General features: G+C 36.5%; 1 protein-coding gene across 7 annotated transcripts in view; it reads left to right on the top strand.

Annotated features, from left to right (window-relative positions):
• Positions 1-16,354, top strand: part of OXR1 (oxidation resistance 1) — a 433,246-nt gene that overhangs the window by 358,006 nt on the left and 58,886 nt on the right. Inside the window, exon 1 of one of the 7 annotated variants that reach the window (XM_045805803.2) lies at positions 1,496-2,039. The exons of 4 other annotated variants lie outside the window; for them this stretch is intronic. In XM_045805803.2, coding sequence (XP_045661759.2) covers positions 1,841-2,039 — 199 coding nt within the window. In that variant the 5' untranslated portion in view covers positions 1,496-1,840. Of the gene's footprint in view, positions 1-1,495; positions 2,040-16,354 lie in introns of those variants that run through there. 2 more of the 7 variants (XM_045805805.2, XM_045805808.2) reach the window with 2 other exon arrangements.

Raw genomic sequence — 16,354 nt, 5'->3', positions numbered from 1 at the left:
AGAAAGCTGATTGATTATATGAATAGAAGGATTTTGGAGCCATTAAGGGCTTACTTGAGTTTAAATCAAAATTTGTAAAACACTTAATCGTCAAGGTTATACATTTTTCTCCAGCAGCTCTAGCTTTCCAGGAAACAGAAGCAGAAAAAAACCGATGGGCTAACTGCATGTAAACCTGTATTTGAACCGATAGAGTACAGGTCCCGATAAGGTTGGATGTAAAAGTGCAGATTTAATCAAACATTTTGGGTATGATCATCACAACCTAAATGATAAATTTCAAGATGTGAAACATATTTTAGAAAAAGAATTTCAATTTAGTTCATCAGAATTAGACTTAAGTCATTCCAATTCCATTTTTAAGCTTAATGAGCCTCTGGGAGACTTTAGAAGTGGTGCTAATAGTAGTAATGCTTCCTTATCAAAAAGAAATCTCAGAAAAACTAGAAGCCACCTACCATTCTACCAGTTGGGTCAGGCAGGAGGTCCAGAACATCTGAACACACGGATGATTGCTGGATATGTAGATTCCTGGGTCCTTTCTCACAAACACTGAGTTATGCTCTGGGGGACAGCCCAAACATTCTGTATTTTTAGCCAGGTAGAAAGGTGATGCTATTGTTAAAATGGTGAAGTTTTCCTAGTAAGAATTTAAGCTGAAAGGTGATCGTGGAAAAAAGATCAATTAAAAAAAGGGAAGAGGGGATAATCTCTATGGTTTGTCAAAAAGCTTAAGTTCCTGAAGGATTTTCTGGACTCTATTATTTGGTATGATTAAATCTTCAACTCTTAAGTAATTCAAACCTTTTCTTCACATACATTAATAAATTGGGAATTCCAAGAAAGAGGGTTTCTTTAATGCGTGCAAAAAAACTAAAAGTGATATAAACAGATGTGAAGGGAAGAGAATAACCAGATCTCACAGGAAACAAAATCGAGTAATAAATGTCTGTCAAAAGTCATTGCTTCTTTTGCACACTAAAGCCCTTAATTACCTTGCTTTATAGCACCAGATTCATGGAATGTCAAACTCCAACACCAGTTCATAATGCCACAATGAAGTTGAAATGTGACTGTGAATGCTTTATTCTTCGAATATGGTCTCATAATGCTTCATAAGAAGCATTTTATCTAAGTTGGTTTTAACTACGAAGTTTTGCCTTAAAATAACCGTCCCTCCTACCTCCCTACCCTCACACAGCCCCCCAAAATTACAAGCTGCAAAAGTTTGAAGTGAATTGTGCCCCTCCCCAACACACACACACACACACACACAAACTTTTTGACACTGCCCTCCTAGGCCCTCAAACTCTACGTAACTCCAGCAGAGCCTCCCCTGGGCCATTTTTATCCCCTGCTAGGCCTCAGGGCCCCAAAGATCAGCCTCCTCCGCTTTCCCCAGCAGTCCTGAAAGTCCGGTCGGGTCCGGACGGGGCGGGGCGGGGCGGGGCGGGCCTGCTCCATTGGAGCCGGACGGGGGGGGTGGAGGAGCAGATAGGACCGGTCCGGCTTGCTTAAAAGCCGCCAGCTTTTCGTCCCCGCATCTCTTCCAGGAAGAATGAACCTACTTCAAAAGCTAAGTTTTGCCTGACTTGGAGTTTGGAAGCAACAAGAATAACTTTTCAAAAAACTTTTGGCCGCTTCTGCTCCCCCCGATGCATAGTTTCCTGATGGCCCGCCCCCGGGCCAAACTAAGGAAGCCCCCTCCCCCTCCCCGCCTCCTGTGAGGCGCGCGGAGCCACCGCCCCCGGGTCGGGTCGCAGGGGCAGGCGGGCGCGCACCCAGTGGCTGCCGCCGCCGCGGAAACCGTCGGCCCCCTGGGCCCCTGCCCCGCCGCAGCATGGACTACCTGACCACATTCACGGGGAAGAGCGGGCGCCTTCTGCGGGGCACTGCCAACCGCCTGTGGGGCTTCGGGGGTGGCGGCGAAGCCCGGCAGGTGCGCTTCGAGGATTACCTGAGGGAGCCCGCCCAGGGGGACCCCGGGTGCGGGTCCCCGCCCCACCGGCCCCCGGCGCCGTCCAGCCCGGAGGGACCTGGTGAGCCCAGCCTTCCTTCGCCTCCCGCGCGGCCGTCCCGGGCTGAGGGCTGGGGCGGGAGGCGGGGCGGCGGCGGCCAGGGCTCGGGGTGGCAGTGCGCGGCCCCGGCTGGCGCCGGACGTGAACTGGGTGCGCGGGGGTCTCGCGGCCGGGCGTTGGCAGGTGTGTCTGGGCGGGAGGCAGGGAGGGGGTGAGGAGGGAAGGACTGGCTCTGCTCGGGGGACGGAAGACTTTCTGCAGTGTGCGTCGTAGCTTTCCCTGCTCTGCTCTTCCTGCTTTCTTCACCTAGAGTCGACTTTCTTTACCCCGCCAAGTGTTCGGAGGGTCTGATCCATTCTTTTTCCCCTCCCACTGGGAGGTGATTATTGAACCAATTATGATGCAGGTGTTTTTCGTCTTTGAGGTAATTAAGAACGCCGTGCCGGGTTTGGTGTTTTGGTTTGGCTCAGTGTTTTTATTTGATATTTGTCAACTGTTAGGATTCACTTCAGCACTTAATATTACTTTGGAAAAGAAAATGCTTAATTTACACTGGAACCTAAGGTGATTTTTGTGCCATGTACTTTGAAAGGCTGTGTGGTCTTGAGATGGCAGAACTTAGAGACTTTTTTTTTTTTTTTCTCAATGATCCCCTACACCCATTCTTGTGTTAGTTTTTTTTTCCCCACCATAAAAGCTTCGTACCTTTTATACTCTGTGAGCTTTTCTCTATTTTCTAAACTCTCTACTGCTCATAAGTTTACTGTCATAACACCGAAATGTACATTAGAACAAATCAGTCATAAAGGCACGATACTCATATCTGATGGAATTTTAAAAAGCGTTCGCTGAAGAGGTATTGCATATGATAACTTCTCCAGTGTCATTGACCTCCTCTGAGTTAATAAGTGGCAGACCTCTCCTAGTCATTTATATTTCATTTTTGTTAGTTGTTCTAATGTGCATTTTGGTGTTATGAGAGTAAACTTAGCATTCGAGTTTAGAAAATAGAGAAAAGCTCACAGAGTGTAAAATCTATCCATAACCCCACATCCTGCCATTCATTTTAAAGCAGTGAAACAGTGGAGACATCTATTGACCTGTGTGTGTAGGTGTGTAATTTAAACTTTGAAGAAACTTGAATATTAAAATCTTAATTTTAGCATTCCCCCTTTAAATCCTCACTTTACATAACAAATTGTCTTTAGAATTCCTGTTTATGGAATTAAAAAATGAAAAAGGAAAATGAAAAATGAAAAATACTATATTTTTGCTTTGAAGTGTTAACTGGATGCAGAGTTCTCCTAAAGGTGGGACCAAGGAGGAGGACTGAACCTTTAAAGTGTTTGAATAAAGGATTTTTTAAAATGAGTTTTTAGTTGCCTAATTGAAAACAAATGATAGGTGACCAGCCTCTAGATAGATGGAGAATTCAGAAATATGTGGTGTAACTTAACCAGAAGGGCATATGATCAGTATTTTAATGAGCCCAAACATATACATTGGATTCATTCATTCAAAAACATTTAGTGAGCCAACTACTATATCTGACACTCGCCTTCAGGGTTGCAGTTTTAAAATTCCTCTCCTCTCCTGTTGAAGCTGCATTATCAACTCATGGCATATTGTTTAATATTTATGGTGCCCCCAGATCTCTGACACAAGTTAGGCCTTGTGATGTCCCAGTGATGACCACAGTCAGGTGGGCAGGTACATCCTATCATTAACTTGCTGAAAGAATTTGTCCATTTACTTAATCTCTTTGGGCCTATATTTTCTTGTTTGTAAATGAGGATTTAGAGCTCTTTTTCATTTGGAACACAACAAGTGAAAATGATGGGTGGTAAAGCCAGAAAATAGCATTTGGGTATAAAAACATTGTGGGTCTATGAAGTTATGCCTCCAGAGTTCTAAAGGCAGTTCAAGAAATAAGTGCTCCAGCAACAATTTGATCACCATTTTTAGAATAAGTATAGCTTCCTAGATTGACTCCTTTGAGAGGCAACATGTGTATATACAAGTGAAAAGTAGGTGGTGCTTTGTTTCTAGTTAGCCTTTACTTAAAATGAGAACTCTGTTTTTTTGCAGCTGCCTACCCAATGTATTTGGCTATAGGATTTTTCTTTTTTTTTTAATTGTGTCTTTCAGAGTGTGTATCTGTCAGTATCTGTTTGAAAGATTTCTTTTGCCCTTTCTGCTTGTGACGACCTTTATTTCAGATTTTTATGCTTAAGTTTCCTATTGTCTCTCACCCTTCCTTCAATTCTTTAAAATGTCCTGTGTACTATCGTAGTATTTCTTGTACAGACAGATCCACGCTTGTAGATTGGCTGCACTCCAGGACCCAGTTTGTTATAGTGATGTTGCCCCATTTTGGGTTCAGTAATGATGTTGATAAAATAGCTTTATTGTTGACATACTAAGGATGAATTAGATAAAATTTTGGTCAAATGTTTTTGATTTTATTCTTTCTATAAACAAACCACCTACTGTGCTGTTAGTGTTACTGATGCCTTTACTCTCCTAGGTGGCTGCTTTTGCTCTTACTAGCTTTTAGTGTTTTCTGACCCCAACATTAAATAGTTTCCCCTTAGAAAACCATAATTGGGACTTAGACACATTAAGGAACTTATCACATCATTGCTTTAGTTAATAACAATTACAAAGAAAACATCTTATGATGCAATTCTTGTTTCTGCCTAAAGAGTAAATTATGACTTGATTCAAGAAAAATTTTTGGACCTTGAGTATAGCTCTTGTTCAGGAACATGACCATAAGCCTGTACTATGCAGCCTTTTTCTTTTTTTTTTTTTTTTTCATTTTTTAAATTTTAAAATCAATTAATTAACATATAGTGTATTATCAGTTTGAGGCAGAGTTTAATGATTCATCAATGGCATATAACACCCAGTGTTCATTACATCAAGTGCCCTCCTTAATGCTCATCACCCAGTTACCCCATCCCCCCTACCCACCTCCCCTCTAGCCACCCTCAGTTTGTTTCCTATATTTAAGAGTCTCTTATGGTTTGTCTCCCTCCCTGATTTCCCCTTATTTTATTTTTCCCTCCTTTCCCCTATGTTCATGTTTTGTTTCTTAAATTCCACATGAGTGAAATCATACAATATATGTCTTTCTCTGACATACTTCACCTAGCCTTTAAAAGTATTCACTTTACTGGATCATATAGTAATAAATAAGTATAAATAAATAGATTTATCAAGTTTAAGTCTCAACTTACTGTGATTAGTTATTATCATAAACCACCCTGCTATGTCAACTCTGTTTTCCCACTTGGTGACAATATACTTGAAACACATCTCAGTCTTGTTTAAAATTTATTTTCATTTAGTTTTAGTGATTAAAACATGAGCTTTTGGGAGGAAACAGCAACAAAAATAATAGTTGCCAGGAACATGGGCACTACCAAATATTTAATTCTAATAACAACTCTATAAGATAGATACTGTTATCCCATTTTTCTGATGAAGAAACTGAGCCAGACAAAAAAATAAGGGATGTAGAATCTATTTGAGTGTTATCTTCGTATTTCTAAGAGTGATGGCCCTGTCAGACGGGGGAAAAATGTGAGAAGAATGCAGAGCTCTATCATGTATGATGTTAAACTAAAACAAGTTAAATTAGGTAAAGGATAGGGTGGGTTGTCATTGAAACTTCTTTAGGGTTAGAAAGATATTAAAATGAGCTGAAAAAGCAAAATCCAATGAAGATGTTAGAAAAGTTATATTTTACATTAGAAATTGCAGATGTGCATTATCTAAGAGTTAGATAATAGTTTATTTTGAACCCATGAAAGACCAAGTGGTTCTAAAAGATTTGGAGGACCAGTTGTTGCAGTAACTATTAAACTCCCAAAACTCACAGTGTGGGTAAGTGGAGGAGAGTGACCCTAGATGTCTACAGTCTTAGTCTCATTTCTTAAGGCGGGCGGAAGGGTAGATGAGGGAGAACAACCTCACCTTGATAAACAACCTGTCTGCTCTCATGGTAACTGATGATAAGATTGAGCCCTTCATATTGTTTCCTTCTTAAGCATGAGGTAGATTTCCCTATTTTAGAATTGCTTCTCATCTCACAGGACCGCTGAACTGAAGTCTTTTGTATTTGTGTTTTCGGACAAAACTGTCTCTGAATATTTGACACTACAATAAATCAGTGATTCTCAGTCTTTAGTGTGTGTCAGAATCACCTGAAAATCTAGTAAAACAAAAATGATGGGCCCCTTCTCAAGAACCTCTGATTTAGTACTTCTGGGTTGGGCCCCATAATTTGCATTTCTAACAATTTACCAAGTAATACTGGTGCTGCTGGTCTAGGACCACACGTTGAGACCACACATTCCTTAATGGGTCTTTTATCCATGGTAAAGTTAGGAGTAAATATAGGTAATAAATTTCATTTATTAAATGCTTAGAATTAATATTTTTGAATTAAGTTTAGGAATAATCAGTGTGTTTGGTCTTTAAAATACTATGTTTTAGGGGCCCCTCGGTGGCTCAGTTGATTAAGTGTCCCACTCGATTTCGGCTCAGGTCGTGATCTCAGGGCTGTGAGATCGAGCCCCATGTCAGGTTCCACGCTCAACACAGAGTCAGCTTAAAATTCTCGACCTATCCTTGGGCCCCTCCCCACCTTTCATGAGCGCATTCACTCTGTCTCTCTCTCTCTCAAAAAAATTATGTTTCAGAAAATTAGGCCTGTTAGAGTACATACAGATTAGTCTTGTAAATACAGTTGAAAATGAGTGCGTAATTGCTTTTAAATTGAAAGGTGCAAGTAATTGGCTAAATTTAGAAACTATGAGACTACTTAGAACTTAATTATATTTAAAACTTTATTCTAATGTATTTACCTACAGTATGTTCTTAGAAAGGTTTACTTGTTAGAGGCAATTAAAGTGTTTAAAATAGAATATAGTAAATTTATAAATGCAGTTTAATGTGTGTGAGAAAATTTAATTACCCAGGTTTATAAATAGGATTATTTAAGGATATTTAGTTTGTTTTCTGTTTGAGTTGATCATCTAGCAAAAGTACCTAGGGAAGTGTGTTAGGAGTTACTAGATTTATAAATAAAATGCACTTCATAGTTGAAGGCTTAAGGGAAAGCTAAGTTTTTATATTTGTACTTTAATAAATCAATCATTAACTAAAAAATAAAGTAACTGCAAATAGTTTTTTGTTTATAAAGGCTCTCTTCATGGTCACCAACAAACTTATATTAAGAGACTCTTGATAAATTTTGTTGAACAAAAAAGGGACATGTTTTAAGGTCAAATTCATGTGTTAGAGAAAGGCCAAAAATTTGCCTTTGTTTTCTAGCAATCAGTGAAAAAAGGGAAATGTGATCAGACATAAATCAGCGTTTCTAAGATAAATTCGTTGCCTAGACAGGCTTGAGAAACACAAACTAAATTTTTAATCTTACTTAATTTAAACTAAAGTAGCCACATGTGCCTGACTGCTGTCATATTGGACAATGCAGAAATAGAGTCTGGAATCCAAATTCCTTAACACAGTTCCTTACTATTCACATTTCAAGTGCTTAATAGCCATATTTGCCTAGTGGCTACTATAATGAATAACATAAATATAGAACATTTCCATCATTGCTGAAAATTCCATTCATTGCAGGAATACTACTATTGCTGATAGTGAGAATTATGAGAAAAAATTCTCATGGGACTTTAATACAGCAAAAAATATCCTTACTATCTTTATAGTAAATATAGCCTCTAATTTCGAAAAGCTACTTTTTTTTTTTTTTTAAAGATTTTATTTATTTGTTCGACAGAGATAGAGACAGCCAGCGGGAGAGGGAACACAAGCAGCGGGAGTGGGAGAGGAAGAAGCAGGCTCCCAGCAGAGGAGCCCGATGTGGGGCTCGATCCCAGAATGCCGGGATCACGCCCTGAGCCGAAGGCAGACGCTTAACCGCTGCGCCACCCAGGCGCCCCTCAAAAAGCTACTTTTTAACACCATTCTTTAGTGTGGTTCAATGGTATAACAATAAAGTCCAAGTTAATAAAAGCAGTTCTGACAGGGCCAAAGCAATTAATCCAGATATGTAGTTATCAGATGGTATGTCTTAACTGAAGGGTAGGTGCTAGATTATAAACTACAGATTTTTAGATCATACAGTGTAGGCTCTAGATTTTAGACTAGAGCAGTGCTACTCAATAGAATTTTCTACAGAAATAGAATTTTAATTAAGTAAAACTAAACCTTTAGTTTTCAGCCTCACTTGCCACATTTCAAGCAAGTCAGAAGCCTACTATATTGGATAATGCATTTCTATCACTGCAGAAAATTTCACTGGAAAGCAGTCCTCTAGAGCTGTGGGTCTCAACACTGACTGCACATTAGAATTTCCTGGGTGGATTTTTTAAAATTCTGATGGTAAGACCCCAGTCTTAGCATGAGATCTCTACAATCTGACAGTAACAGAAAATTAGATCATAAGTCAAAATCTCTTTAAGTTTAGGACTTCAACTAGTTTTAAGTTTCTCAGGGGATTCTAATGTGTAGGTAGGATTAAAAAAAAATCACTGTTTTCCTCAATACTGTTTCTCTCAATCAAATTACTGAGCCTCAGTGGGTTTTTGGGTTTTGTTTTTTGTTTGTTTTTTTTGGTTTTTTTTTTGGGTTTTTTTTTTTTTTGGTCTTTTTTCTTTACAAGCACTTTGGACACGCACTTGTTTTATAATTCCTCTGAAAAGAGATGCATGTTTAAATTGTATGGCAACCTCTGATTGGATTGAGACCTTAGGAAAAGTGAGGTGACAATGACAAGTCCCTGAAAAGAAGACACATTTATATGCTTGAAAGAGAAATGCTGAAGACAAGAATCTTAGTATATTTGCTTCCAGTCTTTTATAAGACATTTTTTTAGTAAAATTCATGTGTGCTAACTGTGAAGAAGTCCTATATTGCAAAGATTAAAGTTTAAAAGCCACCTCCAATCTAGCCATCCAGAGACATAATTAATGTTAGGATAGGCATTATGGTCCAGATCTATTCTATATATATATATACAGATAGAATGATATATGGAGGGTTTGAAGGAAGGGGTAACTGAAAGATACATTTTTTGCCATAAAGTATTTTCTAAACGGTGTGTTTAAAGTTAAGCAGATTTTGAGAAAATACTAAGACATTGGTATTATTAATTCTTGCTTCAGATGACATTAGCATCTCCCATATTTTTTCTCCCCATCTCCTGATATTGACTCATTATTTTTACATTTCCATACTTGTAACATTCACAGTTAGTTTTTTAACTACATTTTTATACCATTGTTCAGTACTTTCCACTAGTCCTTTTATCAAGTGCTCTTCATTCTTGGAATTTTTATTTTGATACATTAACATAACTTCAGTCTACTGGCATTGAATAATTTTTCCATAAAGAAGTCCTAAGCAAGCTAGACTCTTTTTTTCTCCCTAGTAGGTGATTTGCTTTTTACACATGAATTCTTCTTTTATTTTCCAACCACTATTATTTAATCAGGAGCAGAAAAGGAATAATCAGATTTATGTGTACTTGTGTGTATATGTAATACTCTTAGGAATTACATCTTTTCTCTAGGATCCATGTTGATGGAGCAGCCACTGTATGGAACAGCCCTGGTCTTGAGATGGAGGAAAAAGAGAGTTAAGAAGTATAATGTGGGTCCTAACCGTTTACGTGGAATACTCATCACTTCTGTTCATGTTAGCAAAGCATGTCACATGGCCATGTCAGACATCAGTGGGATGCAGTGTATTTTATATTCCTCCCCAGGAAAGAATACAGGATATTCAGTAACAGTGTAGTCTATCACAATGACTATTTTAAAAACAATTAGTTTGACAGAGATTTTAAAATTGCTAGTCTTAGTGTCACCAGTAGGGAAGCCCCCTTCTGTCATTTATTCATTCTGCAGGTTAGATCCTTTGAAAAGCTCTGTTAACAGTGCTTCTCAAATTTATTGCACATGGATATCAGTTATGAAGTAGTTCTGGAGTGACGTCTGAGATTCTGCATTCACTGGAAGCACCCAGGTGATACCAATGTTGTTGGTCCCTGGAAAACAACTTTAGGTAGCAAGGCTCTCTCTATATAGCACGTTATATAATGGAGCTTTTAATTTAGAAGTGGACCACCGAAAAAAATCTTTGGCTGTATAGAGAAAGGGGGCTCCAAAGGGGAACAACTAATGGGTAGGAGACCAAGAAAAGTATGAGATATTACCAAATAAAGGAAAAGATGGGCATTGAGAAGGAATTAGTTGAATGCTTTGGAAAGATCAAATAAAATAAAATTGAACAGGCTCATCATATTTGCCACTTAGTTTGTTCTCCTTTGCCAAGGCAGATTTTGTGAACTAAGAGAGAAGCCACTGTAGTGCATTGTGGAATCAGTAGGTGGTGATGGAGTAAAGACAGTGAAAATAGACTCTTATTTCCAAAAGTTCAACTATGAAAAGAAGCAGAAAGATAGTGTGATATCTAGTAGAGGATGTTTACAAAGTTGAAGAGAAATTGAGGAATTTTTAAAATTTATTTTTGTTTTGATTATGGATAAAGTCATCAGAAATAAAAGTTTGAAAGTACAGGCTTTTTTTTTTCCTGTCCAGCCTCACTACAGAGGCAACCAGTTAAGAGAAGCTGTAATCAGAATATCTCTTATAGTTTAGAAGGTGCTTTTGAAGTTTTAATATCTGCATTATTGTGTTTGAAAATATTGACTCCCAGCTCAATAGTTTTAAATTAGCACACTTTTTATCAGTAGCTACTACCCAAATTAGAATATTCAGTTATAGTAGTTGGCTTTTTAGTATTTTAAAACTGGATCTCATGCTATTTTCATTGTTGGTTTACAGGCTTGTTTTCTTCCTCCAGTTTGCCTTTTCCATTCTATTACCAAATGACTTTAATTTAAAGTTCTGATACTGCTTTTTTGATTCTCTGCTTAAAAATCTTTCGGGACTTCTGAACCTGGTAATAGTAAGCTGGGTAATTCAGACTATCCTTCTGAGACCAATTTGAAAAGCTGGACCAGGCAAAATAAATTTTATTTTATTTTATTTTTATTTTTATTTTTTTTAAAGATTTTATTTTTACTAATTTGACAGAGACAGCCAGCGAGAGAGGGAACACAAGCAGCGGGAGTGGGAGAGGAAGAAGCAGGCTCCTAGCGGAGGAGCCTGATGTGGGGCTCGATCCCAGAACGCTGGGATCACGCCCTGAGCCGAAGACAGACACTTAACGACTGCGCCACCCAGGCGTCCCAAAATAAATTTTATTGAGGGTATCAGAAAGCAAACTGATATGACTAAACTAGGATCTAAGTGAGGACAGAGGCCAAGGAGGAGCAGCTCCCGTTTGGGATTGCTTTTTCCCTGGGTAATGTGTTGATTCCAGAAATAGCAACTGAGAGATTAAAAGGTTCTTTTAACGACATACAGGTATAAAGGATAAGGAATAGAATATAAGAGCCACTACACTACAAGGGTGGTGAACTCTCACGTAGAACCCTAAAACATTGTATCTGAAGGTATAGAGAAACTGAAGTAGGTATTCTCGTAAGATACTGGCTTGGCTTCAGATTATCATTCCTATATCTTCATTAACAAGATCTGGTATTGCTAGTGTCCTCAGCTGTTTGACAGAAGCAAACAATATTTTCTGGTGGAATCCGGCTTTTTGTGTGTCAAATTCTGTCTATAGACAATTTTGCAAATATAGCATGCAGCACACAAAATATAATTAGGCACATGACAAGACCTCAGAAACAACAGTGAATAGAAACACAGCCATAGGAACTCTGGATATTGTAGTTGTGATTTAAAATAGCCGTGTTGAGAATTTTGTGCTAATTGAGAATTTTGTAGAAAGATACAAATTATTTTTAAAAAATGGATATTCTAGAACTGAAAAATATAATCCAAGTTAGAACCTTTGTGGATAAATTTAACAGCAAATTGGCCATACCATAAGAGAGAATTAGTGAGTTGAAAGATAGGTCAGAAGAAAATACTCGGAATAAAGAGAGAGGGACAAAAGGATGGAAAATATGGGAGAGGGTTAAGGTTACTAAAAGATTCAATGGGAAGTTCTAATGTATATATATTTGAGTCCCTAAGGAGATGAGAGAGAGAATGGGGCAGAAGCATTATTTAATAAGAGAATGAAAACTTCCAAACTGATGAAATACTTTAATTCATAGATTTAAGCATCACTACAAACCTCTAGTGGAATCACTACAAATCCCACTAAAGATGAAAAATCTTAAAAGCAGTTAGAACAAACAGTTAATGATGTAGCAATAAAATTGACAGTTGATTTCCCAACAGAAACAGTAGAAACTAAAAAACAGGGGGAAATATCTGCCAACCTAGAATTCTGTCCTCTGTAAAAAGTGCTCAGAGTTGCAGTAAAAAGGGTAAATATGAGGGCAAAACTAAGTGAATGTTGACTATCTAGAAAAATAATGATTTATAGTGGTTTTTTAATATATATATAATTAAAGTATCTAGTAACAATTGCCTATAAGTCTTGGCAGGCGCACACAGTTTTTAGTGTCCTTTCATTGTTTAGTAAGAGGATAAAAGTAATAGTTAATATTAGACTGTGATAAGTCAGTATTTCTGGGATGATCACCAACAGAATTGTTGAAGAATACATAACTTTAAATTAATGGGAGGAAAACACTAAAGTAGTAATCCAAAAGAAGGAAAGAAAGAGAAACATAACAGGCAGACAAATAGACAAAAAGGTCCTACTTTAGGGACATATCTGAAGTGTAAGGATGGAGTGCCTGGCTGGCTCAGTCAGTAGAGAATGCACCTCTTGATCTCAGGGTTATGAGTTCGAGTCCCATGTTGAGTGTAGAGATTACTTAAACTCTTTAAAAATATAAAAAAAGTGTAAGGATAAAGAAGGATTGAAAGTAGAAAGCAAAAGTAAACACTGATGGAAGACTAACTGGTATAATATCAGACAAAGCAGACTTTAAGGCAAAAAGTATTCTGAGAAAAGATTCAATTTACCAGGAAGATAAAATAATTCCTAATTTATATGAACCTAGTGTCATGGTCTCAAAATACAGAAAACAAACCAGAGAAATTCATAAGGGACCATATATAGCCCATAATTATAGTGGGAGATTTTAACAACCTGTATTAGTAATTTACAGAATAAGCATACAAAAGCAAATCAATATGAATATAGAAAATTTGAAAACACAATTGTCAAACTTGACCTTATTGATTTGGAGATAGATTTTATGTATGTATGAAACACACACATATAACACTACCCTACAGTACAGAATACACATTTTTTTCAAGTACCTATGGAATATTTACTAAATTTCCTTATGATTATAAAGCAAATTTCAATAAATTTCCAAGGTTTGAACTTTATTTTCTTTCACCATGGTGCAATTACTCTAGAAATCAGTAACCAAAAGATAAATTTTAGAAACTGTCATATGTTGGCAAATTAAGCAGTATTCTCTAAATAGTAAAAGAAGAAATCAGAGTAGAAGTTAGAAAATATTTTGGACCAAATTCTTAAAACACAGAATATCGAAGTTTGTAGGATTCATCTTAGAATGGGAGTCTATTGCTCTAGGTTACATGTAAGTGTCTGCTTTGGGTAATGATAGAGTGAAATCTAAGTCTCTTACTTTTTTCAATATATCAAGATAATTGTATATTGGGGGAAGTTTTATATATTCATTTACCTATCAGAAATTTACTGAACACCTGCTGTATGCCACACATAATATAAGGTGCTGGGTACATAGAAAGGCTTCTCAACCTTAACAGTATTGACGTTGCGACAGAGAATTCTTTGTTGTGAGGGCAATGTGATGTACATTGTTTAACACACAATGTTTAACAGCATCGTGGCCTGTACCCACTAGATGCCAGGAACGTTTCCCCAGTTGCAATAACCAACAGTGTGCTTCAGCTTCTTAAATTGTAAAATGGGGATAATAATGGTCCCTACTTTATAGGGTTGAGGAATCAGATAAAGTAATAAATGTGATGTACTTAGAACAGTGGCTGGCATATACTGAGCACTTGATAAATGTTTATTGATTGTTAAATAAATCACAAATATATATATTTCTAAACTGTAATAACTTTTGTGGGAAGAAGAATAAGACCTCTCCTTTCCATACTCACTGTCTAGATTCTTTTATGCTAGTAACTGTCTTTAAAAAAGGTTACGATTACCCAATAAGAGACTGGGCTAGGTAGCAACTCTAATCATTTTCAGAAAGTTTCAAATAATGTGATTATGTGATTGTATTTTCATACTAATAGAAGAGAATGATCAGTTTGTTTTATTGTGCTCTGGTAGTTATATTTATGAATAAATGTTTTAATATTTGTTGTTAACCTTTAGAACTTTTTGTAATAAACATTAAAATAATATGATTCTAAATGATTAAAGTGGATACTTACAATTTGTTTTAAAGTTTAAACTGTAGAAAGCTGGCATATTGGTTTTCTTGCTCTGAACTGCATTCCATGGTGAACTCTTAAAAATGAGAGCAATTGCAAACTTCATTGTGATTAAATGTTTAGTGAACTCTTGGGATATTATGAAACACAAATTGAAAAACTTCAATTAGGCAAAGCAAATGTAGACTAATGGTTACTCCTAGAATCAGTTAAGGGTGGAGGATATATATTATTAGTTAAAAGTAATCTGTGATTGTACTTTGCATTGCTTAAGTTTAAACAGCAAAAGGAGGATAGTGTTTTTGGCTCCCTCTGCTGTTTATGAAAGAGCAGAAACTATTTAAAACTTCTAAAATTTTTTAAATTTAAAATAGTTTAATGTTTTATCATAAGAAAATCAAATTCAAATATATGCTATTCATTGGAGGAAATATGGATTACAATAATCAAAAATAATACCCCTTTCCATAAGCATTATATCATTTTGCATTCCCACTGTAAATATAGAAGAATGCTGTTTTTCTATAGCCAAACAATATGTAGTCAGGCTTTTGAATTTTTACTAATCTGATAGGTGAGGAATGGTATTTCAGTGTAGTTCACATTTACATTTCCCTAGTTTTAGTTAGATTGAAAATATTTTTATATGTGTAAGGGCCATTTTTATATTTTCTTGTGAATTTGTCTTTGCCTATTTTTTTGAGTCTTTATCTTTTTTTCCCCTTTCAGTTTTTTAAGAATTCTGTAAATATTTAGGAAATAAAAGTGGGGGACGGATATATTTTTCATTGCCCCCAGGGGCGTAATGGTTGAACTGTAATTCTTTGTCTGCTCTTCTTTATGGAAAATTAATGACAATTCATGAGAATTCTGATAGTTCTAGGTGCAGTTTAAGCTGTTGCGTCAGAACATTAGCTCATTCAGACTGGATGCTTGCCATATCAGGCCCTTTGTTAGGCACTGAGGAGGCATTGTGGAACAAAGCAAGCACCATATTTTGTAGGCTACCATTTAGCGAAAGGGATTAAAAGGAGAAATTTAAAACTGAGCCAGATGCTGTGATTAATAACAAAGACTTGGATTACCTTAGGTGATCATGAAGGTTTTAGGAGAGCTTTTTTAAGCATTGTGAAACTGACGTTTTTGGTATTCAGACTTATAATTTTTATTATTAATGCTTTGTTAAAACTGCCTACCCAACTGAGCTAATTAGGTACATATAAACAAACTCTAGTATGATCAGAATTCAATTAAGATTGGGTAGAGAGAGAACAAATGAAAGTTATTTGGGGTTGGGGAGAACTAATTTCTTTGAGAACTATCATTTTAATCTTGTAGAGTATTGAGGGTGAATATGGCATTTTGCCATTCACTATCTCTTTCAGTTTTGAGTTTTTTTGTTTTTTTAGAGATTGATTTTAATCATTTTAAATTATTTAGATAGGAGTGGTATTTATCAATTGAGTGTGATGGTTGTTACATGAAGTATAGATGAGAAGGTTAGGACTAATGCAAAATTTAAAGTGAAACAGATACCATAATCTCAGTGATAATGACACGTTCAAGTGAAATGTCTTGATAAGCAAGTGAAAAATACTTAGTACTTTATCTAAAATGAAATGCACTAAAGTATGTTTATATACGAAAGCATATCTTAACTTTATGGTATGTAAGCAAGGAATTTAATAATTTAAAATAATTCCATAGAGAAGACTCCATCTTTAACTATGATTGTAGAAGTGGAATTATTTTTTCCTGTGAGGACTAATGTTACATTTTTCAAACTTGGTTTGGTTTATAATAATGATGATAATATATCCTCAAATATATAGTTAATTGTAATCAAGTTAGATA

The sequence above is a fragment of the Ursus americanus genome, chromosome 9 (assembly GCF_024610735.1).
Source record: "Ursus americanus isolate L20-20 chromosome 9, mUrsAme1.1.p, whole genome shotgun sequence".
NCBI lineage: Eukaryota > Metazoa > Chordata > Mammalia > Carnivora > Ursidae > Ursus > Ursus americanus.
Note: the sequence above shows the minus strand (reverse complement) of the source record. Positions and strands in the feature narration are given on the sequence as shown.